The sequence below is a fragment of the Patella vulgata genome, chromosome 8, assembly GCF_932274485.2.
Source record: "Patella vulgata chromosome 8, xgPatVulg1.2, whole genome shotgun sequence".
Taxonomy (NCBI): domain Eukaryota; kingdom Metazoa; phylum Mollusca; class Gastropoda; family Patellidae; genus Patella; species Patella vulgata.
Window position 1 is genome coordinate 19,463,361 of NC_065886.2, and position 26,388 is coordinate 19,489,748.

A 26,388-nucleotide genomic window follows, 5' to 3' on the forward strand; every position below is an offset into this window, starting at 1 on the left:
AATATATGCAATGACATTGTGATTCAATTTCATGGATGCAAAGCATTAATTGTGATATCACATAATGTCTATATCATTATCTCGTGCTTTGAGTGCCCATCCTGTCCCACATCTGACGATAAAGGATAAAGCACGGCCGAGAAACTTTTCTCATAAAAAGTGTTGATTTACAAAAAAAAAAATATGTAGCTGAGCAGGGGGGCGGGGTGGGGGGGGGTCGACCCTCCCCCCTCTTGATCCGCCCCTGATGTTAGCCTACACCTTCGGGGCCCCGAAGATTATTTATTTTGACCAAACGCAGATTTCAAAAACCAAGTAAAGCGTTAATATGCAGCCTAATAATGTCACCATGCGAACCATCAGAAAAGGAGAATATATAATTTCTAATATCTCAAAATATCTTATATGAATATTAGGACCATTAAATGTAGTCAATTAAAAATCCCCATAACTATATTTTTATTAGCCACTTCAAGCGAAGCTGATTGGCAAATATAGAGGCGGTATAATATGTCACTAATTTATAGTATGCATATTAATTCGATTTGTCGTTAGAGCGTTCACGTGGTTCTACAACGTAAAACAGGGTTGGGCGGGGGTCATAACTCTAGAAGAAATTCAATTTCGTCCCATCCGAACGACTAATGTATGTGTAGCCTACTTACGAGGACCCAAAAGAACGATAAAGAATAGGATTGCAAATTTATTGAAAATTGGCAAATAAGTTGATGAGGATAATATCATAATGATAAAACCATGTTAATGTGAAGGCGTATCAGAAATAAAAAAAATGGCAGTATTGCGGCGGTTGATCAGAATCGGGCCGTACCAGTTTGCTCCATATAGATCTATATATAACCACAGAGTAAACTCTGTGATATAATGTTAACTCTATGGGTTTGCTCCACTTATATGTTTAGCAATCAGTGGTTTGCTCTCGAATATCATGTGACCATACGAAACTCACAGACTGGATAATCCAGTCGGAAAAGCCACCTATCCCACAGTTCCGTGCATTTGCGCCATTTTCGTTGTTTGCATCGGTCTCAAGAAACTAACATCACAATGTCAGACGAAAAAAAGGTAAAGATTTTAGGAAACTGTTATTATACCTTCTATTGTAAATGTTGTATTCATTTCAAATTTTATTTCTTTCATGAGCTTTATTCATTCTGTGAATTTGATCCTTTAAATATCACACGCGTTTTCTGTAAACGGAAGTTGGAGAACAAAAAAAAAAAAAATCGGGGTCTGCTCTGCAGACTGAGTAGCCGACAAGAATGAGTAAATTTACGACCCGAGTTTATATATTAAATGTCAAATGAGTTAGATATGTGTATATTTTATATGAATTTCTAAGATTAAATGAAACAAACTGACTTTAACCGTATATCCTTATTAACGATAGTGTCAAATCTCATTTGAAAATCTAAAAATAGCCGGTAAAATGGATGCCCCAAAACTCAACTCATAAAATGAGTTGAGTTGGCTGAGTAAATAATGATTCAGTGGCTAAGAATGTGTGCAAGAAGCCATATTTGTTGACCTGAGTTAGGAAAAAACTTATGAATTGAAGTTTCTGCTTGAGAATTAAGAATTATTCAAATTAAAACTTTATTTTACACCCATAGTTTTGATTAGTAGGCCTATATATAATTTGATTCAGAAACATTTCTCAGAAGTTTTACTGTTTGAGAGCCTCCTAGTCCTGCCCTCTGTGTGTTAGAAACTAGTCTTGAAGAAAATAAAGCCCTTTGTCCTGTATAGAACAATTGTAATTCCTTTCGCAAAGGTCTCTGAATGTTCCTCCTATCTGTTCTTATTAAGCTGCAATATGAATTTAATGAAAATACATGGGTGCACCCATAGTTTTGATTAGTAGGCCTATATATAATTTGATTCAGAAACATTTCTCAGAAGTTTACTGTTTGAGAGCCTCCTAGTCCTGCCCTCTGTGTGTTAGAAACTAGTCTTGAAGAAAATAAAGCCCTTTGTCCTGTATAGAACAATTGTAATTCCTTTCGCAAAGGTCTCTGAATGTTCCTCCTATCTGTTCTTATTAAGCTGCAATATGAATTTAATGAAAATACATGGGTGCAGGCTGTTTCGTACTTAGCAGTAACTTAGCTCATTCGTACCTCACTTCATACCTCAAATTAATTCGTACCGTTTCCAATGTTATTGAAATCAGTTAAAAGAAATTGAAATAAAGGTGAAACAATTTGATCAAATCCAACGGCTACGCTAAACTTATAAAAGTGGCTGCCGAGCCATAATTAGAATATGCACGAGATTAGTTTGTTTTCCTAAATGTGTTTGAAAGAAATTGAAATAAAGGTGAAACATAATTAAACGATTTGATTCAAACCCAACGGCTGCGCAAAATTTATAAAAATGACTGCCGAATGAGCATTATGATTTAATAACAAAAGGCGAATCTTACGCATTGACAATTCAATTACATGAATATGAAACATATAAACCATATACCTCAGTCTGTTTAAACATTACATTGAAAAGAACAATTTTTTTTATAAAAATGACTGCCGAACGAGAATTAACTACAATGATTTAATAACAAAAAGCAAACTATATACATTGAAAAAAAAATTAGAAATTTTCATGTTTATATTACACAGCTTGCCTAATAGTAGTAATTCACACACAAAGGATATAATATTTAAACTAAAATTGCTTCAGCATTTCACTAAATTTTCATGCAGTTGGGTTTCAATAACAGAATTACCCCGCGATATAACCGTATATTCCATGATGTAACAGATCAAAGATACGTGTGGGCACCTTTTGGAGAGTTGCTGTGTTCTATTTTTATGTTCAAAAACCCAACCATATCAGAAAGCATGCAGTTCCACCTTACAGTGAGTTAAATTGATTTAAGGTTTATTATGTAATGAATAATACATTACGTGTCAATTTTAGAATTCTTAGTTTTAGTATTCAATCATTTTTAACCACATGCGCACTCATCAAGAAATTTAATCTCGGATTTGAGACCAGCCTTCAATCTGTGGGTGTTAACCGTCAAACGATCGTCAATCAATTATCTGTGAGCTTAAAACATGTGCCCGTCTTTGTTGATTACCTTGATAATTTTATAATCTCTCGTAAGAGAGATCTTGGTATTTCATTTTGACGTCAAATACAGCAGCATATTGCCGAGATGAAGAATCACTATCATTATGATATTGTGTTTATAATGTGTGATCGTCCTGCAAAGCGTGCCCGTATGGATTTGACATTGGATGTCGGTACCACTTCTTACTTCAATACTCATCACTTCAGCAACTTACCTTTCACTCTTGATCCATTTGAATATCATTATGTAACAGACATTTAGAGACAATTTGAAGACACCAGCAGAATGACCCAAAAGTGGTTTGTACTCATCCGAAGTAAAAATGTAATAATTTTATGTAATAAAATTTTGAATCTACAGAAAGGTTTATCATATTTTAAGTTCTGGGTATTCGAAGGTGCATTGAAATAATACTTCCGGTATTTGAGTACAATTATACTTCTGGTATTGTTGAGATAATTGAGTATTCTGCCATGCTGTACATGTATAATCCGGCATATTGTATCGATCCCGTACATGATGTCAGAAGAGACAGTCCTCTGTACTAGTATTTTGTTGTCTCCCCAATAACAGAGATTGTGTATCAATGTACCCTTCAAAACAGCCAAGGGTGCTAGATGTTGATGAATGTCTGACTGAGTCTTCTTGTTTTGAACATAAAAAAAACCCCAAAACATGTATTAGTTTTAAAAGATGGACAAGTTTTCATCTATTTAGGATCCACTCAATCCATAATAGACCTACCTATTATATTCACATGAATAAATTACTTCCATATGAATCTGTATAAATTGTCCTCAATGATAGTGACTTGTTTATATTGCAACACATGATTATCAAAATTTAGTAGTAAGCTGGTTTCACCCGGCATAAAAGATGCCTGTGCTGAAAATACTAAGATAAGACAACATGTCTACGATATCTCCTCCATGCAAGTGGACGTTGAACTCTACAAACAGAAAAGTGGACTTAAATTTGATTGATGGCTAACAAGTTGTTTATTTTGTCTTTATTCTATTTATAGGTCAACGATGAAAAGTGCGGAAACGAACATATAAATCTGAAAGTCACAGGTCAAGATGGTAGTGTTGTTCATTTTAAGATTAAAAAGAATACCCCCCTCAGAAAACTTATGTCTGCCTACTGTAACAGAGCTGTAAGTATTGATTTAATGCTTGAGGCACAGTGATACAATGTAGCTAATTACAGCAATTATCAGCTTGCCATTTATGGTCTATGTGCATGGTTCAAAATGGCGAATCCTTCAATGTGCCACAAAAAATGTAGTGTGCCACATTATGGCCTTGATTGTCAAATATGTAATGTTAGAGATCCTTTTGACAACAGTTATTTTACTAGACAGGAGTCTAAAAGCCAAAATACTTTTATGTAGGCTTATATTTAGACATGGCCACAGGTAACAACCAGATATGGCAGATGTCACTGACACACCAGATAAATCCTTCAGGTTATTAGATTGAGAAATTCTTATTGGTGTGTTCAGACACTTTATTTAACAGCAGAAAGATTTTTCTCGATAATACATTGATTTGATTATGAACTTTATAAGATTTTAAGTTGATTTCAAATGGTTACAAGTATGTCTTATTTGTATTTTAGTTTATATTATTTGTATATTTAATTTCTTTGCCATACTTTGTAATGAGCACTTACATGTAGACATGTAAGTTGTGTGCTATAAAAATGTACAATAATAATTATTTTCCAGGGTATCACAGTTGGTGCTGTAAGATTCAGATTTGATGGTAATCCTATGGATGATGATGACACACCCCTCTCGGTATGTTAAAAATAACATAGATTGTTAGATTTCACAGGGCAGGCCAATCCTAGAGTGGGTTTAAGTATTACAAATAATACCCAGCCCTCACTACCGGACACATATTGCCTCTGTGAGTACAGGGCCTATCACTAACCAAAAGATCCAGGGTTCAATCTCGATATTGGCCAAGAACCTTCCTGGGATTTTGAAGTCTTCATTTGCCTAGTTAAACTCTTTGACAGAAATGGACAGTTGTAATATTTCATTGAATTAGTTGATGTCTGGTGCTATAATTTCGCCAAGTGTTTAGACCTGGCTATTAAAAGGCACGTGGTACTGATAGGGATAGAGTGGAATAAGGAGACATAAATCATGGTACAAAATAATCTCTCAAAATAGAAATTATTTCTGAGAGTGGAACCACTACTATATTTGAATTGTTTTATGTGCAGTTCCAGGTTTATGCCTTACTGTCATTAATCACCTTTTAATCATACTAATTTCTAAGTATGCACATTAATTTAGAAATTCCAACAGATTTTAAGTGTTATTACATTGTATATTCTTTTCAAATAAGCCAGAATAATTTTCAAATGTTGTACTCAGGGGCGTAAAAAATTTTTTGAATCCACTAGCCCAGGGCTAGTAGTCCACTGTCAGGCACTAGCCCGGCTTTAATATCCACTAGTCCATAGTTTGACAAATTACAAGATTTAATCTTCAATATTTTGGCATATGTTTTGTTTCCTGCCAACCTATTGTTTTTAATAAAGATGTATATAATTAAGGATGTATACGCTACTCAGTTAACTGGTCAGGGTTCGGTTGCACTGGTGAAACGGTTCAAAAAACTACAATCCGATATTCGTTTTCATATATCTGACCTTCAAAACCAGGAATGGTAGTCACAACAATGATTTCTTTCACTAAAGACCATATAAATACTTCATATATAGCACATGTCATTTATAATATATCACGGTAAATTAACGTACTTTAATTCCAGCTCGAAGATTTGTATATGTTACGTTATTATTAGCACTTACTGCAAAGCCCAAGATAGCCTCGACTGATTGACAAATTAATTGTTTTACCGTATTTATTTGCCTGGTCACTCTATAAAGAGTCTCAAAATGAAACAAATCAGTTTGATGTGCTGATATAAAATTAAAATAGACAGGATAGTAAAATTGTTTATGCTATCACTCCAGTGCCACACTGCTTGCCGATAGGGTCAAAGTTGATGACACACGGGTCACTGGAACCATTCATCATGGCGTGTGTGTTGAACACGTGTAGTAAATTCTTTGGAAATACGGGACATGTTAAATAATCAAAATTATCTTGTATTTAAAAATACAAAGGTATGCTTTGAAATATTTATGTCAGAACTAATCTAATATAAAGTATAAGTGAGTCTTTTGTTTTTAAATCAACCTGATTTCAACGTGACCTGACCTGTCAAAGCGTGCAAGATGGAGAAATGAAATGTCAAGAATGAATGAATAGAAGGGGTACAAAAAATGTTCATACGGCTCTAAGTTTTACTACAGAAAACCTATTATTATGATTGAGTTTTCCTTGGAATTTGAGAAATAAATGTTGCATGTTTTACAGCTTATTTATCTATATCATCGCTAGTTTAATTCACAAACCGGTGAAAGGGCACTAGCCCGTAAGTTATTTTTGGTAGCCCTGGGCGTCGGGCTAGTGGATTTTTACAACCCTGGTTGTACTTGAGAAATGTGGAGATTTTCATCACAGGTGAGGAGAAACCCTATTTCATAATTGGCATTTAATTGATAGATCTCTATTTTCATTTCAGATGGACATGGAAGATGGCGATTCTATAGACGTATTTCAACAGCAGACGGGCGGATTGTGTACATAAAAATGTTTAAAAAGTGACTTGGAACCAGTGATTTTTTTGTGTCAAGGACTACATTCTGGAACCTGGTACATTTGGTGCCACACATCTTGTAGATGTGTCCATTCATCTTGTAATGTCCAACGTCATCCTTCACTTATACTTGTCATACATTGTGTCTCGGAATCACCTTCTGTCGTTATAATAAAGGATATGGTGTCCTGGGGTTATAGGGGACACTGCTGGTCAGCTCATTATATGAAATTATCATCAAAGTTAATAGTCCGGTTTCTGATCCCATCTTTATTTGTTTAAAAATGATCCATTGCTCCATAATAATATCATTGTGAAAAATAATGTGTCTGTGTATCAACTTTAATTTGCGAATCAAAATTGTGCTAACAATGAGGCTGTTCTGCTTTTGGGAAGAAAGATTTTGTTAATGTCATGCAGTTGTATTGTGACCAGTTTTAACAAATTTTGTAAGATACATCGTGTACAAAATATTTTATTTTTTAAATTTTCTTCTTCAGTCAGCTTTTTGTTAGTGAAAGGTATTAATTAATTACATGGTAATTTTCCGACAACAATGTCCCCTATTCAATATATAATATTATGATATATAAGTTATCATTTAGTACTGTTTTGTGTCCAATTTTTATGTTGTATATCATTTGTCATCTCATATAAAATCATACCTTCATTTGTTACGAGTTCCTTTATTATGTTTTATACACCCACATTTACATGTGAAGGTATATTGTAGGTTGTGTGTGGTCGTCCACAATTTGGTTGTGGAACACTCTACAAATCGAGATTTTTATACGCCCACATTTTCATGTGGACATATATTGTCGTTGCCCGTCAGTGAGTTCGAATTTCGTGAAAATCAGACCAAAACTGTCAGATAAAATGGCTGACCCGCCCTCGTAGGCAAATAGTGTAAGAATATGGTAATCAATTTTAATAAACTTGAAATACATGTTTATAACCCAAAGATCTTGATTCCTTTCGATATTCTAACTTCCCGAATTATGGTCCTTGATTGTACGAAACACCAGCTTTTAAGCTTATGGTTCTTCTTAGAGGTAACAATTTTTATCCAATATAAAAAATATCACTGGTTGAGTTTGAATTTTCCCCAAAACTGCCGGACAAAGTGGATGCCTCTCGTATGCAAATTAGTGTAAAAGTATGTAATACCAAGGTTGTGGATTATCTAGAAGTCACAATTTTGATCCGATTTTGATGAAACTTGAAATATATCCCAAATATCGCACTCGATTCGCTCATTTCAGACCATAACTTCCTGGATTATGGCCCCTGATTGTAGTATGGACAACAATATGCGACCACATTTCCATGTGCGCAAATAAAGAGGTTGCCAGGCAATGAAACATACACCCACAGCAGCTAAATGTCCGGGCAGTCAACAAGAGTTGTCACATATCTTTTAGTCGGTAATGAAACATTTTTAATACCCTAAAATCTGATTTTAGAATAACTACAGATTAAACATACATTATGCAAGAGCTAAATCTGTCTATTGCAGGTCTTCCTTTAGGCCTGAAATGTTATCTAAATTATTAATTAGACATTAATCAACCTATCAAGACCATAATTGACTCTAGATGGCATCGCTCGCCTGCAATCTTTAGTGGATTATGAGTCGATTTACTGCATAGCTTTCCTTCACGATTTAACGATTAAATTGATAATTGAGACTATACTGTTTATCGTACTGACTTGAGTAATGATGATCTTTATCGAATCTCCCATAATGTATCTTTAAGTAATTATCAGAAAATCATTAGAATATGTTTGGCCCATGCTAACGTTTAGTATACAAAACATTTAATATCATGGATTTAGCTGTTCAAATTATCAAAATCCATTGAAAATCAATATACTTGTTCATTTCAAGACCTTAAACTCTGTGTATCAATCTGCTATAATGTCAAATCCGTACAGCCACGCTTTGCAGGACGATCACAAATGATGAATTGACAATGCAATGGCCCCAGCCCTGCATAGCACCCACAGTGTCTAGTTGTTCGGATTGGGCATGCATGTAAAAAGAACCTTTGACATTTGGAAACTGAAATAAGAGTAGGCCATATCGTCGCTATCTGGACAAAATTACCATACCCTGTACGTCAGTTTTCATTAAACTAGTTGGAGCAGAAAGTAGGATGTTAAACCTCATTTCATTTATAAAAAGATCAGATGATGAATGGAGCGATGACACTTTACAACCGCATTTCAATATGGAGGAATAAAAAGAAGAAAGATATGTTGAGATGTTATTAAGTATTTTACACCAATGTATGAGAAATATGTGATAACATATAAATCTTGTAAACATAACAGTTATTTTATAGATAACAAATATATCTTATCTTTCAACATGACATAGTTAAACTAAGCTCTTCATTTCTAAATACTATATTTCTATATACACACGGACGATATGATTATTAGGGATTTCTTTCTCAAAAAACCTGGTTACTCAAAAATAAATTATTTTCATTGAAAGGTTATTTGAAAATTTGTATTCAACACAGTATCAACAGATCATGTTTCATCTCGAAATATCTATTTCCACTAAGCTCCAATAGTTTAAAAAGATATTGCCAGATAAAGCAGCTATGCTTAACAATGCCATTTGCTATGGAGGAAAAAATGTAGCATTGTGAGCTGTCCATGTTCTAAATATAGCATGTTGAAACATGGTGTTTTTAAGTTTTTCATTTGTTGTTAAAGATCTATCTCTAGTTAATCAAGATAACTTTGAATATACATTTTCAAACTGATAAAATGGTAAATATTTTGAAACAAAATCATTTTCATTGTTCTGTAGAGCTTGAAATCAATACCTGGAGGTCACCAAATTCTGCAATGCCCCTTTAAGTAAACCAGCGAAAAATCCCCGCCTTATACATCAAACATGTTTTACTTTATAGTTTGATTACAATCATTCTTATATTATCGTGTTAAAATAAGATGGATTTTACCCACTTACAGTATAAATGTACAATATTAATAATGGAATATGTCAATAAATAATTAGGTTCAAACTACACAGTAAGGGTTTTTTCACATTAACACTTTGTATTCAACATGCTTAAGCCAATAAGGGCTAATATTGCAAGAATTAATATCTGCTTGTTGATACAAAAATCACAATAACTTTTATTTTAACTTTTCCTGCTCATTTACAACATAGTCTAAATCTATGGAAAGTAGATGGCACTGTCCTGGAAAATTCTTCTGTCTGAATAAATTGCATGAATGGCCATATCAAAAAAATATTTTTTAGGGTCTTTAACATATGGTCATGGTTTTATGTATTGCAAAATTTATAACTTTATGCATACCCGAACTGGGTAATCATCTTTTCAAAAACATTAAAACAATGTAATAAAGTAGAAAACTAGTAAAATAAATACTTCTAATATCAATACTTGCTTATATCAGTATGTTACAAGCACTTGCCAGTCTTTGGCATCAATATTTTAATACAAAAAATAATTAAGCACAACCATCTTTTCATGGAAATAAATATCTCTCTCTTTTATGGCCAGATACATCATTATAGATAATCATTAGATTCTGTTTCTTGCAGTGATATAATCTCAATATTATAGTCTGTTTCTTATTTATAATATTATAGTCAGTTTTCTATTTATAGTTTAGAACTATTATTACATCACAACACAAAACACTAATACACTGGAAATATCTCTCGGCTCTTAGCATTCTAACATCTGGCTGACGTCTGCTAATTTCAAAGTTTAGGTCAAGAGGAATCTTGTCGCAACTTGCGTTCGAAATGTTGTTTCAGATATTGAATGAGATCATAAATCCGAAGAGATGGTCCAACTTTCATACCAGTTAAACTGACTATTTCTTCTTTAGTTAATGCCATAAATCGACGGCCATCAATGCCCTGAAAACAGAAATCAATCATTGGATTAATACAAAAGTATACAGTTATGTGTTTTTATCTTTTAAACTGAAGAAGAGCATTCAAAAACGTTTTTCAACAGTATTTCACATCTTTTACACTTCGCATGTGAGACAGTTGAAACAAACAAGTTGTCTGTATGATTGTAAGGTAAATAGTATTATTTAAAGCCATACAGTTTTCTTGCTACAATATATATTGTACATGTAAATCAGCAGAGTCCTTTGATTCATCAATTTCTAGATCAGAGCAAAGAAAAGTTCTGGAAGAAATACAAATATAATTACAGCTCTGATAAAATTAAATATATCAGAAAATAAAGTATTATCAATTACCTTCTTTTTGAAACTTTCACAGTATGCAGCACAATCATTAACATGTAAAAACTGATAAACATCAATTATTGTCCAATGATCTGGTAGCACAGTTTGATGTCGTGTTGTCATTGACAATGTCACCTTTTCACCAACACTAGGTGGTGCTGGTTTCAACTGCGTACTGTCGTTTGATTGGTTAAGACTAGAGTTTGATGTGTCCATTTTATTAACCGGAGAGGTGAGTTTAGATAACAAATGTTGATTTGACTGATTAGCACTGGCATTTTCAGTTGTATTACTATTTGAATTCTCAGTTTTAAAGTCTGTTATTACTGGCATTGAGGCAGTTCTTGATATATTTTGAGCTCGACTAGGAGGTGCTTCTAAGGGACTTAACACTGGTGGGGCATCTTGCCCTGTTGATGTTTCCATTCCTGGTTCCACTTTAACTGAAAATTGGCAAAAAAGGGTCAAATATGAGTAAAATGAATAATATTTAAATGATGAATATCAATTTCATACAGACCAGTTGACAAGGTTCAACAAAGGGAAATATGGGCCATAACTCTAAAAGTATTTGTCGGAAATTTCCCAAAACTCAATTGGCTTCTTTGTTTCACTAATTTAAATGACGCATATCAATTTCATACAGATCGGTTGATAACTTTAGTCGTTTGAGCATTTACAAGGTTCAACAAATGGAAATAAGGGCCCTAACTCTAAGAGTATTTAACAGAAATTTCCTGAAATTCAATTGGCTTCTTCGTTTCATTAATTTAAATGATGCATATAAATTTCATACAGATCAGATGACAACTTTAGTCATTTGAGCATTCACAAGGTTCAACAAAGTGAAACGAGGGCCTCAACTCTACAAGTAATAAATGGAAATTGCTGAAATTCAATTGGCTTCTTCGATTCACTAAATGATGCATATAAATTTCATACAGATCAGTTTATAAACTTTGTCGATAGAGCTTTCACAAGGTTCAACAAAGTGAAACAAGGGCCATAACTCTAGATCTAATCAATGGAAATTGCTGTAATTCAATAGGGGTCTTTGTTTTCGTTTCACTAATCTAAATGATGCATTTAAATTTCATACAGATCTGATGATAACTTTTGTCGTTAGGGCCTTCACAAGATGCAACAAAGTGAAGCTAGGGCCTTAACTCCAGAAGAAAGAAACACAAATTAAATAGACTTCTTCATCTCACTAATGTAAACAACATATATCAATTTCAAAACAATCAGATGATAAATGTTGTCTGTAGAGTGTTCACAAGAAATTTGTGGACGACGGATGGACAGGGGCAAAAGCAATCTACGACCACATTTCCTACGACCACATTTCCATGTGGGCATAAAAAAATATGAATAAATCTAAAACATCCAACATAAAAAAGTACAAAATGATGAAAGCGGGTGAGCAGGGATAATAAACAATAAAGTAAACATCGTCAAATATTACATCTATCGAGATTATGTATCTTAGTGGTAAGAATTGTCTTTATATGTATGCTTGAATAATATAGTACCTTTAAAAGAGTCTGATGCATGGGTATCTAACATAGGGGGTAAATTAGCAGCAACTGCTTCAGCTGTCAGGGAAACGTAAGGAGGGTATTGAAGATGATCAGTGGAATCTGTATAATTAACCCCAGGTTTAACGGGTGATTTACTTTTCTTCTCTGAAATCAAAATAGGTTGATCATTTGTACAGATTAGAAGTATATCTTAAGTTTAAATTCTTTGCAAATATTTAACCAATAATCCACAAGAGAAAATCGAAGTATTTCTGGAATATTCAAAGTATAGAAAGCAAGATTTTCTGTACACAGCCTGTTCAATCCAGTTATATAAGGAAGCATATTACTATTATAAATTTATAGGTTGCATAAAATGAAGTTGATGTGTGGTTATTTTTTGGCTGTACAAGTGTTCCTAGAGGAAACTGTTGGTCATGCAGTGTGTAGCAACGAAAGAAAGCAGAAGTTATTCCAACAATAAAAATAAACTTCATGCATGTGGTGTGATGAAATATACATGATACATCCAATTAGTTTAAGATGGTGTTTAGGTAAAAGATGGGAAAGATCTGGCTCAATATAAAAAGTGGGGATGAGGTTTTCTATGAAATTACACCAATTTCTTACAACACATTACAGTATGTAAAGATTTAGTGCCATGCAACATTTATAAACATTTTTCACAACCTAATATACCATTTTTCTTGGTAATTTAAGTTTTGTTTCGAGTAAGGATAAACAAGTCACACTTTATGATTAAGTCATAAAAATGATTTTATCACATGTGTATGAAACACAGAAAATATTTAAATTCGAAATTTTAAGTTTCTAAACTAATGGTTTTACTAGGACTTCATCTAAGTTCATCGAAGATGTTTATGATCATACACTATTTTTTTTAGTTTCGGTTTTATTCTCTGATGATGCCAATGAAAATGATTTATTTGAACTTAGATAAAGCCCTTATTTGTAGATATATAATTATGAATATGTTAGTAAGAAATGAAGGGTGTACAAACCATTACACTTACTCTTCCTCGGACCTTTATACAACTGGGCTTTACTCTTACGTTTCTTGGACAGTGGTAAGTTATTGATACCCTGTTGTTCAACTGATAAAACAAATATAATAAACATCCAATCAATACAAACGGTGGCCATTCAAGGTATGCCTACATTATTCAAGAGAACAATCTTAAAACGGTTTTTTGTTGTTTTTCTTACAATCAGGGGATGAGGGGGGGGGGGGGGCGTAATTCAAGAAGTTTTGACAGGATTTAATTTAAAAATAGTGAAGAGAGGCTAAGCCTCAAACAACCAGTACGGTGGTTGCAATCTTCGCCCAGAATATAGTAATTTTAATGAAATTTTCAATATATTAATTTTGCATTATCTATTTTTGAAGTATTATATTTATAGCAAAAACGACCAACTCTTTATCTAAATCTTACATAATGTTTCTTTAATATAAGATGTTTTCTAATAATTCTTGGGGAGGAGGAAACTCTCTTAAAGTGTGTTTTACTAAAAATTTGCATCCTTTTATTATAAATTATGTAAAAATTTGGAATGGGATACTGTGCCATATTGTAAATGTGTTTGAATTAAATGAGACTAACTTTTCATTCTAGGTCCTTCTAAACTATAATTCATCATTTCACACCAACCAACAGGATAAAGATCAGGGGTTTCACAATCTACCCACTGATCATATTCATTCTCCCAACCATCAAAATGTACTCGTAATAATCGACCAACAACTTTAGTTATAGTTCCTACACAAATCAATCTAAAAAAAAATAAAGATGTATACATACAATAAATCATTGTAAACCCACTGGGGGGATACTTGACAGACCATTCTGTCAATAGGGGAGACATGAAAATATTGAGTGACAGGATTATGTAACAATTTATTATTGGGAGAGAGAGAACTTAACTCAGCATCACTGTATTTATTTTATTTCCGAAGAAAAACAAAGCATCCAATAAAAGTGACAAAAAATAACTAACCCTAGATATTTTACAGTAATTTGTTGAGACAAAGCTTGAGAGTTATAAACATTTTATGGTACATATAGCCAGGATGGTATTTTCTCAAATATATATTGATATCATTTTTATCTGATGGCACAGTAAATACATATATTCATAGCATACCTTGGTTCCATCAGATCAACTGCTTCCAATTTATGTCCAGGTTTAAAACCATGTTTAGGAATTTCCTGAAAGTATAAAATATCAACAAAATAATCTTTGACTAGGGATTAAGAATACAGAGAACATATCAATATCATATTTTAAATCTAAAAGTTGTTTGCCATACAATGATATAAACTAAGCCTTCAAAATGTATTTGATCAAATGTAAAAGTTTACTATATTAAAATATCAATGACTATAATCTTCAAGCAAATACTATCTAACCATACCCACCTTATCAAATAATTTAACAGGAGCTGCTACTGACTTGGTCTGTTTGAGATATTCAAACCATTTAAATGGTCCTTTATAACCTAAAATACAACCACAGTATAATTTTTTATATTTTGAGGTATACCAGTATGTGACAAAAATACTTTCGTAAGAACCAAACCAAGCATGTATCACAAAAGAAGAAATGTTTAGTCATATCAAATGAAAAGATTTTCCATGGCTTAATAAAATATCCTTAATCATTAAAATTTAAATGGTTTTGTTTAAATTTATCTGATGACTCAATCATTAAAAGTACTATAATTTTATACAACATCAATTAAATAAAGCAACCAACCTCTAGGTGGGGTTAAAACGATTCCATTGATTTCACAGAATCCTACTGGAAATATACATGGTGAGGATGAATGATAACAAAACCAGTCCGAACCATTCTGAGCTGCAGATCCATCAATACCAATCATTAAATAATTTGTCTTTAGCACCTAAAAAATAACAGTCTTATTTAATGTTTGGACTAGCATCCTCATTATAGAAATATATTTTGAAAAAAAAAAACTTGAAATAAAACTTTTGAAATGACTTATCTCACTTGCAATAAATACAAGGTGGAAATCCCTAGAGACAACCAAGATCAATATTTTCTTTTAATCCACTCTAATTTCTATAATATACTCAAACTAAGAATTTAACCTTTTAATAAAACAAAAGCAAAATATCAATGGTAGATAATCTCCTGTCTTGAATTCAATTGGATTAAAAAGAGGCCAATCAAAAAATTTTACCCAACACTTATAGATGACGCTGTCTTGTCTATATTATCTGCAAAAGATGACGAGTTTTAAGAAAAGTTTCAGTTCATTGTATCTTTCAAAATACTAAATGGAACTCAATCACTCTCTTGTGTGGATATTCCCTTTACTTCAACAATGTGATTGTTCGCTTGGGATTCAAAATCCCACAAATCTTTAACAAACTTACTTTCATAACTGTAGCAACACAAACAGCTGAGAGGTTTAATGGGTCTATGGCTTCAAGTTTCATCCCAACTTGAAATTTTAGATTGGTTTTAGAATCTTTATTCTTTAAAAACATATCTGGTGTGGAATCTGTTGGATCATATTTTTGCATGGTAAGTTTGGTTAAGCATTTGCTGCGATATTCTGTAAAGAAAGTTTTCAAAAAAATCCATTGTATCACCATGCAAAATTAAACTGATTAGCTTTTTAGACCCTCCTCGTACATGACAATGATATGTAATTAATCTTTTTATTCATCTTGGTCAATTGTTTCAGCAGTCTGCTTCAAACAGCTTTGTTTTCTATGGTTCCAATTTTGTTTTATTAGGATTAATCAGGATTAATTTGTAAATAAACTGAGTTTTCTTTGATATAAAAATGAAATGAAGTGTAATAGTCTACTTTTCTGCACCAGCCGAGCTAATCAGGACTGCTTTGATAGAAGATATAAGCCAATGAAATCATGTGTTTACTTGAGCCTTAGATGAGTTGTCCATTATGGCTGACATCTAATCAGAGTAAAGAAAAAAGGTTAAAGTATAAATAGTTTACGCCATTCACCTAATGTATGACCCGGAGATGACCTCCCTTCCAAACTGAACTGACCTATATGGAGTAAAAATCGAAACAAAATATAGACCTGTGTTTTAATCAGACTGTCTTTCCCTTGAAAACACAGATCCGATTTCATTTCGTTTTTTATAGTTCAAAATTTCATTTTATTTGTGTTTACTACACTAGGATCTGGAAGAGTTGTTATCATTGACTGTTCTGAATAGTGTGATTTATTAGCCAATGAAACGGTCTGTTACGTTGAGCTTTAGGCGTGTTTTTCACGGAACTGTGGGTAATTCACTAGTAACACTAATGCTGATTGGTTGATCAAATGTAATCAAATGTCTGACGTCATAGGCTCACTTGCCGCTCGTATGACCTCTGACGTGACCTATCGCAACAACCGGTCAGATCTTCATGTAGTGTAGGCCATCGAAAGTATAAAAAAACGAAACGAAATATAGATCTGTATTTTAATCAGATTGCACATATGCAGAGATATGATACATGCTTCTATAAAATCATAATAAACTTACCTTGAGAACAGTGTAATTTATGATTGACTTCTTGTGACCAGCCAACATAATGTATTAATGGAGAATAGGTATGGCACCAAAAATCATCATTTTCATCCTGAAAAAGTTTACCATAGACAAATGTATAAATATATTGTATTTTTGTAACGTAAATTTATATTCTCTTTGAAACTTCGTGTAACTAGGAAGGTTTGGTGTGGGTATATATGAATAGACAAAGCTCCTCAAATGTTCTTTCATTGAATGGAGTTATAGCACCATTACACTAAACAATGAAGTATTTCCCTATTAGAAGTAGGATGCATTTCATATTCTATTATCAGACTAGGGTTTCACTATAACACTGTTGTTGAATACCACCAGTCAAATTTGATTAAAGTCAGAAAAAAATTTATACTTACTTTACTATCTTCATAGTTCAGACGAACTCTTCCACCTATATTTTCATTTACTAGAGCTACCCTCATTGCTGAAACGCACATCTTATCAACTACTTCTACACGCATACCCTTCTTTAATTTAAAACTAGTCATATACTCAGCTACCTGAAAAATTATATGAATGTAATTTAAATGATGATCAAAAACCATTCAAATGTATCAAAAATCTAGTTTATTGCATTATTATTTTAGTTAATCGTCTTTAAATTATTTAGTTAATCATTTTTAAATTAAATTAATCATTTGTAAATTATTTAGTTAATCATGTTTAAATTATTTTTGTTTTATTTCAAACTTTTTGTCAAATGATTTCAAACTTTTTTTCAATGATTTCAAACATTTTTAATCAATGATTTCAAACAAGTATATCTTTTAACAATACTATCTTAAACATAATGCACGGTATGCTTTACAATGACAGAACACAATGACAAGGTATTCAGCATCATATTGTGTTCACGACACTGAATATAGGACATATCAATATAAACTAATGTTTCTAATACAACTGATATACAACACAGTCTTACTGTACCCACTGAATAGGAAATGGAACTTAAAGACTTGCCTTATTGTGAAAACTACCAGGTAAAGTTCGGGAACCTGTTAATCTTGCTACAAGATAGGATTTCCAGTCAGCATATTTATGTTGAATTGCTAGGAATAATAAAATAATAATAAAAGAAAACATGTTGTATAAATTAATCTAAGATATAATGCCATGAAATTAAGAAACTACATAGAGTTAATACCCCTCTGAATGGCTTTCAAATTAATATGCAGACATTTGTCTTCTAGATGAACAGCTAAGCATTACATGATGACACTTTTTAAATGATTCAGAATATCTAATGAAGGATAGGTGGAAACACCAAGATGGTTAAACATTGCATAAAGGCTTGATGCATCATTTAGCTTAATAGGAATCCCTTGCAAACTACAACATTGGGAATATAATAGAAATATGAGTTCAAAAATGGTTTAATCTGTTTATTTTATACAAAGTTATGATAAATTGATATTTCATCGATCTATGCTGCTCGAGTGTAACAAGCGGAGAAAACTAATTGGTCTAGTTTAAAACTGATTGAATCCAAGTCGGAAGATTATCTAGTGTTGGTATTTGAGTACATATTTAGCCATGGGAAATATGATATTTTAGTGAAAATGCAAACACTCAAGTTATCTCAGAAAATCTATAACTCTTGTACGTATACATGTTTAACTTCTAATGCGATCGATCATATATTGAAAATTGACTTACATTTAGGAGGAACTAATGGTTTACCAAATGAAGCACACCAACCAACAGAATGAACATCTTTAGAACATAAATTTAACCAAAAATCTTTACTAGAGTCACCAGAAAATCCCTCATATCTTACTAAAGCTTTATAACCTGCAAAAGTTTAAAGTTTAAATTTTATAATTTCAACATTAAATATGAAAAATGCACATAATGAGGATAATGGTCAAAAGTTAGCTATTTAGAACAATATCCAATGAGATCTCAAATCTTTAATGTCATAGACTATGATACATATTCAAAATAATACTACAAAACCAATGGATACCCAAAGGGATCTGACATAGGACATTTAGCCGGTTCAACGATCTCCCATTCATTTAGTCAATCAAATATCTCTTACGTTTACAAAAAAAAGAAAAAATAATTAATGGTATTATTTTAAGTCAAGTCAAATCATATTGGAAATGAACGGTAATGGTCAAAGCAAAGTGACCTCTAACCCCCGTGATGTATGTACAATAATGTTACCTGCAAGTTTTATAACAGCTGCTATCCAGAAAACAGAATAAGGTAAATCTGTATCATGATTCAAACATTCTATTTTCATTCCAATACTAATCTGTTCCCAACTTTCATTCATTGGTGCCTATCAAAAACATAAATCAAAATCACTTTGCACAATCGATTAATCAACAGGCAACAAATTTTATAGGAAATAGAAAGAATGATCATTATCAATACTTCTTTCCTCTTCCATTGCAAGAACATCATATGAGGAAAGGAACATATGCCCACCAGCATATTCATCATTAATGATTTAATAATTCAACCCTGGAACTAGACTCATCTGCAAAACTAACTATTCCAGACAATTCGACGAAAATTAGAGTGAATACAGCTTACACGCATGTGGCGACAATATGCAACCGTGATAACATGTGGGCAAATTAAAATAAACAAGCCAACAGTGAGGCTGATGTCCCCCGCCGAAATCCCAAAATAAATAGATGACACATTAATTAATCGCACATTTATTTTTTTCAAAAGTATCGAGCAATCAAATTATACACTAAGTTTCAGCACTCTCTATCAGATAGAATCAAAGTTATCTTGTCCCAAAGCATCGACCAATGTTAATAATTGAACTCAGCCATGACATGACAGCAGAAAATACTCATTATCAAACTTAGTCAAGGTAATGATATAATAAAGCTATACACCAAGTGTCCTCACTCTCACTTAATTAGAACTAAAGTTATCGTGTCCCAAAGCATCAACCAATCAAATTGCTTATCCCTGCTTACTCTAAGCAAAAAATTCTCATCTTCACACTCCATCAAGGCATTCACCTAATAGCCACCTATGCCAAGTGTGAACATTCTAACTCAACTAGAATGAGAGTTATTGTGTTCTAAAGTCTCGACCAATCAAATTGCTTATCTCTGCTTAACCTAAGCACAAAATGCTCATCTTCGAACTCCATCAAGACATTAACCTAATATACACCTACACCAAGTTTGAACATTCTAGCTCAATTAGAAAAGGAGTTAATGTGTTCCAAAGTCTCGGCCAATCAAATTGCTTATCGCTCTGCTTACCCTAAGCAGAAAATGCTCATTATCGAGACTTAGTCAAGGTATTGATATAATAAAGCTATACACCAAGTGTCCTCACTCTCCCTTTTAATTAGAACTAAAGTTATCAGGTCCCAAAGCATCAACCAATCAAATTGCTTATCTCTGCTTACCCTAAGCGGAAAATGCTCATCTTCGAACTCCATCAAGGCATTGACCTAATAAACACATACACCAAGTTTGAACATTCTAGCTCAATTAGGAAGAGAGTTATTGTGTCCCAAAAAGTGTGACGGACAGACAGACGGACAGACAGACAGACAGACGGACAGACAGACGGACGAACCCATTTTAATAGTCCCCTGCTTTCTTCGAAAGGCGGGGGACAAAAAAATTACAATCTTAAAAGTAGTTGTTTAGAATATTTTACTTACATGAATGAAACTTGAAATATTGGCTCCATCACCACAACCAGATGATAAATATGGTCCCCAATCAAACCCACGAACTGTTTCTAAATAACAAATAAGATTAAAAATTAAATATATACATAATTTTGAATCAACATTATGTTAGACACTACCGTATTCAATGCGACTTTTAAAATTGTAGAGCTTTTATAATTATTTAGAAATGATCGGCAATATACATAATTCTTCAGTGGCTGTATTTGTCATTTTCTTATAAAATATTGTGCAATCAATAATAATTAGAGATAAAAGTCCTGTTGTGCCATTTTTAGCAATAGGAATCACTTGCAAGCAACAATATTGTGAAAGATGAATCTCTAATATGAATATTAATCCCAAAATGGTTCGGTTCAGTTCTGTTCAGTATTTACAAAGATATGCGGAATTGACATTTCATTGATCTATGTAGAGAAACCTGATGAATCTAGCTTAAATCTAACTGAATCCAAGCTGGGAGATTAACTAGCATTGGTATTTTAATTTTGTTTACTTAAACATACATTATGCAAGAGCTAAATCTGCCTATCGCAGGTCTTTCTTTAGGCCTGAAATCTTATCTAAATTATTAATTAGACATTAATTAACTTATCCAGACCATAATCAACTCTCGATGTCAAGGCTAGCCTTCGATATCGACCGGATTAGAATCCTATATGCTGCAAATGCTCATTGATAATTAAATCAAAACAATGGATAATCGAGACTATGCTTTTTAATGTAATAACTTTAGTAATGATGAACGAGGCTAGGCGGAAATTTACAAAGCTGATATCTCGGTTCATAGTGGACCAATTTGACTGAAATTTTCAACAAATTTCCTTCACATTATCTAGTTTTATTGACTATTATAGCGAGATCTGTCAGCTCTTTATCTAATCTCTCATAATGTATCTTTAATTAAATGTTAAATAATCAATCTGATTTGGAGAAATTTTATATCTTAGCGAAAAATGCAAAATGGTGCATCAAACCTTTAAGATAAATATGTTACCTGGTTTTCCAGATTTACTGTATAAATGACTGTTCGCTTTAGAAATAGGCTTCTTTGTATGGGTTATTCCTTTATTACCCTGCAAAATAAAATGCAATGATTAAAGCCAGCTTACAAATAGAAGAGAAACTGCAACGATCTACTGACAAATCACAAAGTCCCAAACATCCTTCTAGAATATTGGGTTATATTCTATCTTCGGTTTTCTAACATTGTTGACTAACAGAATAACGCAACATATCAACAATATATCAAATTAAGGATCCCTTTAAAATCCAATAACAATTATCTTTCTTTCATTTCAAGTTATCTTATAAAGCATGGGTTTACCTTTCTAGCTATCACAGGTTTAGGTGGCAATGGCTTCCCTTCCCTCTGAGCTGTAGCAAAACTTCTAGAACATGACAAACTACAGAATCGTTTAGATTTGGAGTAGAAAGCATGTTTTATTCCAACAGTTCCACACTTCTCACAAGTTGCTGCAATATCAAATATGAAAACAAATTCAGAATTATATTAGATTTTATAGCAAAAAAATAACATTTACATCTATGATCTAATATCAAAATAATGCCAATAAGATATTCAAAACACCAATATCTATCATTGGTTGACCTCACAGGTACAGCGGACAGGCTCTGTTGGGAACAAGATTCAACTGAGAATAAAATAGTATGTATCTTGTGCCAGGAAATTCAACATCTTTCTTCATGAAGTGGTATAAAGTTATCTAAGGATTTATTGAACTAAAATCTTCATTAAGGGGGTGGACAGTAGAAAATTTCAGTTTTTTTAATAATTGAGGTAAAGTCACCATTCTTACACATCTAAGAACACATCCATTGAGTATTACAAAAACGGCCGAAAAATTTTCCTGGGGGTACCTGTTGCTATGGAAACGGCGGCCATCTTGGATTTCTGCGTATAATTTTAGTCATCCAGTTTCTCAGAAACTATTCAACAGAATGTTTTAAAATTAAGCAGAGAGGTTACTGACATGTTCCTTTGTGCAATAGGCAAGTTTCATTACAAAATAATAATTAGAAAGCAAGTTATACACATTTTAATGTTAACTTCAAAATTCTTTCACGTGTCACAGTTGCTATGGCAACAATATATCAGGAACTATTTTGCAGATTTCAATAAAATTCTCCTATTGCACAAAGTTATTATATAGGAAGTTATATTCCAAGTTTCAAGAAAATCTGACGATAACTTTCAGAGATATAGCATGACTAAAATTGGTAACTCTAGAAAAAAACTGTTTTGAGAAATCAACAACTGAAGTTGGAAGTATTTCAGTAGAACAACTTACGCCGATCTTTTCAATTCATTTATTTAATATTAATAAACTGACTTTTAATATATATATTTTCTAATGTATTTCTTATCAATATACAGTATTTTCTTATTTTATTTCTTGTGTGTAAATTTACAACCGAACATTGACATAGGAATAGATGTTATTCAAAACAACCATAACTATATAATCACTGACAGCAGGCCTACCTGGTAATGGTATTGCAACCATACCACTACTAGGTCTAGCAGACGAATATTCATCTTCATTTTGTTTATTATGAGTGTCTGTCATACTTATTTAGTCATCTAACAATTTCAAACGCATTTTATTTGAAAATCTTCAAAAATATTGATAAACAGTGACGTACGGTTCAGTAATATAGCAACCAGGATTGATTTGGGACATGAGCTTAGTGCGCATGCCTATTGACCTGACCTAGAGGATTGCCCGCTTCTGATTGGACACTTCACCATTGACCTATGTGACCGACCAATCAAATAACGTATTCTCGAAATAACCTCATTAGGTATGCAAAACTTGTTCTTGCTTGCTATTTTTATCTCAATACAGAAGAAAGGTTTCAAGACACCCCCATAAAACGTCATTTCCTTTCAATAGGGGGGATCCCAAGCTTTCTAACAGTATCCAACATGGCGACAGTTTACCGGTCGGAAGCCGAGTATTTCACGTATGAAATGCCTATTGTTTTTAGATTTATATCAATAGTTTTAGCGGAATTAGGGCAAAATAAAAAAGGGTGGGATCATTCAGAACCAAATTTTGTAGAAATAAAGAAGAATTTTGTAAAAAAAATGACTGGTATGTGTTCCTAAATAGTGTTACTCGCAGATGATCATAAAACCTCAAAAACGATTTTATTGTTAAAATTCACCAAATGAAGTGCGAACGACGGCCTTAACTCACCCATACCATCTTTACCATTCATAAATCTAAATGGAGTAGGTTTTGTGGGAACAATGCCTTTAAGATGAGCTGCCAATAATTCTCCTCTGGGCAACTCCTCCTCTTCATCGGAACTTTCACCACTCTCATTATAACTATCATAACCATCATACAGAGCTATATTAGACATATAGTCATCTTCACCCTAAAGAAAAAACATTTAAAGTCTACAATTTCAAAAGGGACAAGCAATTAATGTCTGCTTGATAAAACGTAAAACTAGGTTTCTTAGGGATCCCTAGTTTTACGTTTTATCGAGCACAGATCCAACAGAATGCTTTATTACAATAATTTGCTTGTGCACAGGAAAGTGGGAGAAAACTACAATATTAGAATCAAATCCTCAACCTAAGATTAATAATTCATAAAAATGTCTGGAGACTTCAACGTCAACAAACTTTTTAGAATATCTTATCAACTGTTCACACTATGGGCCTTATCAATTTTTACAGGCCCAGGACTGTACAGCACAATGGATGCTCACGGCTGGCCTCCGGATCCATTCATTTGATTTGATATTTTTTCTTTATTTCTTGCAATGTATGTGTAGTTTGCATTGAACGGAGGTTTTGTTAGCTTGTAGTGCGGACCACTTGTAATTACTAATGTAAATAATTATGTAGCAGTTAGCACCTAGAGTGTCTTTGACACAGTTCTTTATTCTGTAAAACACTATATTTAAAGAGTCATTTCATTTACCCTACATACCCCCAGCGTACTTCCATCACATACAGAGTCTGAACGACCATCAATCGATCCCATTGTTGATTCATCATTCTTATTATAACTATCAATCATAGATTCCATATCATTCTCATCTCCAAATTCAAAATCTACAACAAACCAACACATTTATTAATCTATTAAAACATCTTTAGTGAAGCAATGTTGCAGAGATGGGCAATAGTTAAATTTAATAAATCAAAGTGCTGAAAAGTTTCCTATCGATCATACCAATCATAAATTAGATGATTAAAACCAGATAGTAAACTTTACTATCAAGCATGATACCAAATTCGCCAGACTGATACTATTATCCAGTCCAATTTATCCATGGTTGGTGAGCCGCAGTGGCTGATTGAGTAAGAGGTTTGCTTGCTAACCTGGAGGATCCGTGTTCGAAACATTATTTGGCGGATTTTCCAGCTTGTTTGTCCCATATCAGTAGTGCAGGACAGAGGGCCTGGCAAAGAGCAATGTCTAGACGTTCGCATGGGACGAAGAAATAATGGTACTGTGTACATATTTGCATGCATGTGAAAAACTCTTGGCAGTTGGAATTCGATGTAAGAGTAGGCTGTAGCGCCGCTGTTATAGGCAAATGTCCCTCATAGCTATAGCACACTGTATGGTGTATGCTTGTCCTCATTAGCCAAGTCGACCAGAACAGTAGGACGTTAAACCCTATTTCATTTGCCATTGCAGACCAAATTTTAAAGAATGTTACTGCAGTGAAAATCCACTATATGTGCACTCCTAACATCAATAGTATTCCCCCTCCAAAAAGATTTATAAACCCTGCTTTTAATAATTAATCTTACCATGGTCTCCTGTGTCCTGAAAGTAAAAGAGAAAAATAAATGCATATTTTTTTTAGAAACCTGTTTACTTACTACATGTAAAAACATGCAAGGCCATCCCCGAAACTAATGTCAAGATCGATCCAGATTTGTTCGCTTCCAAAGAACTAACAACAAGAAGAGCTAACTTAAGCAGCGCTTAGACCATGTGCTATGCTTTGAACCCTGGGGTAAAAATATCATTAATACTAAAAGACAACTACAAAGTGTTGACAGCTTGTGTCATTTCATCCCGAAACCACCAGGAATTAACTGGGTCAAAAATTTTGTATGAAAATTGTCTGTGTAACAACATCATAAAACAAATAATGATTGCTTAAATAATATATGAACATCTCATTTAATCTATCCCGAGACAGATTCGGTAAATCATAGTAATTATCTACCAAAACAATTGTGATTATGTTTGCAAACAAACCAACGTGTGAAATTAACATCTCATTTTCAAAATATAAACAACAAGTCGGAAGTTGACAGTCTGCTAAAAATTTATGTAACTCAGTAAAGTGATCATAATTTACCAACTTGTGACTGCTGTCACGCCTTTCCTTACCATAATTGATTTTCTAGAAATGTTTTCATTCACCGTCTTCAGCAGTTTCTCTCGGATTGCTACATTGAATCTACTAATTTGTGTGAAATGTTCTTGGTCCCTGGATTTTCGGGACAACAAAGGCAACCTCACTACGCATGCGTAAAGACCTTTACCCATA

General features: G+C 33.0%; 2 protein-coding genes across 6 annotated transcripts; one reads left to right on the top strand and one right to left on the bottom strand.

Moving 5' to 3' along the window:
* The first annotated feature begins 963 nt into the window (after positions 1–963).
* LOC126830800 (small ubiquitin-related modifier 3) lies at positions 964–7,452 on the top strand. Its single transcript, XM_050561207.2, has 4 exons — positions 964–1,083; positions 4,122–4,253; positions 4,827–4,898; positions 6,706–7,452. Exons 1-4 carry the CDS (start codon positions 1,066–1,068, stop codon positions 6,769–6,771), a joined length of 288 nt encoding a protein of 95 aa, XP_050417164.1. The 5' UTR covers positions 964–1,065; the 3' UTR covers positions 6,772–7,452.
* A 1,586-nt stretch (positions 7,453–9,038) lies between these two features.
* Positions 9,039–26,357, bottom strand: LOC126830791 (MBT domain-containing protein 1). 5 transcript variants are annotated; one of them, XM_056102687.1, is made up of 21 exons: positions 26,229–26,357; positions 25,637–25,652; positions 24,804–24,928; positions 24,057–24,240; positions 22,160–22,308; positions 21,830–21,908; positions 20,803–20,882; positions 19,323–19,440; positions 18,810–18,944; positions 18,114–18,202; positions 17,507–17,650; positions 17,106–17,202; positions 15,977–16,158; positions 15,333–15,480; positions 14,996–15,075; positions 14,721–14,785; positions 14,180–14,349; positions 13,580–13,672; positions 12,570–12,722; positions 11,050–11,480; positions 9,039–10,696 (listed from the first exon to the last, which is right to left on the bottom strand). In XM_056102687.1, exons 1-21 carry the CDS (start codon positions 26,229–26,231, stop codon positions 10,547–10,549), a joined length of 2,691 nt encoding a protein of 896 aa, XP_055958662.1. In that variant the 5' UTR covers positions 26,232–26,357; the 3' UTR covers positions 9,039–10,546. The 5 variants fall into 5 exon arrangements, with proteins under 5 accessions (XP_055958662.1, XP_055958663.1, XP_055958661.1 ...); XM_056102688.1 differs by having other exon boundaries at positions 13,592–13,672; positions 24,795–24,928; XM_056102686.1 differs by having other exon boundaries at positions 24,795–24,928.
* Between the last annotated feature and the right edge of the window lie 31 nt (positions 26,358–26,388).

What these genes read in the sequence shown, in the direction of transcription:
- LOC126830800 (XM_050561207.2), top strand. An exon ending in CTGCCTACTGTAACAGAGCT is followed by an intron (nt 4,254 to 4,826) that starts GTAAGTATTGAT and finishes ATTATTTTCCAG; the next exon opens with GGTATCACAGTTGGTGCTGT. An exon ending in ATGATGACACACCCCTCTCG is followed by an intron (nt 4,899 to 6,705) that starts GTATGTTAAAAA and finishes TTTTCATTTCAG; the next exon opens with ATGGACATGGAAGATGGCGA.
- LOC126830791 (XM_056102686.1), bottom strand. An exon ending in GAATGGTAAAGATGGTATGG is followed by an intron (nt 22,309 to 24,056) that starts GTGAGTTAAGGC and finishes TTGATATTGCAG; the next exon opens with CAACTTGTGAGAAGTGTGGA. An exon ending in ATATTTCAAGTTTCATTCAT is followed by an intron (nt 19,441 to 20,802) that starts GTAAGTAAAATA and finishes TGTTTTTGATAG; the next exon opens with GCACCAATGAATGAAAGTTG.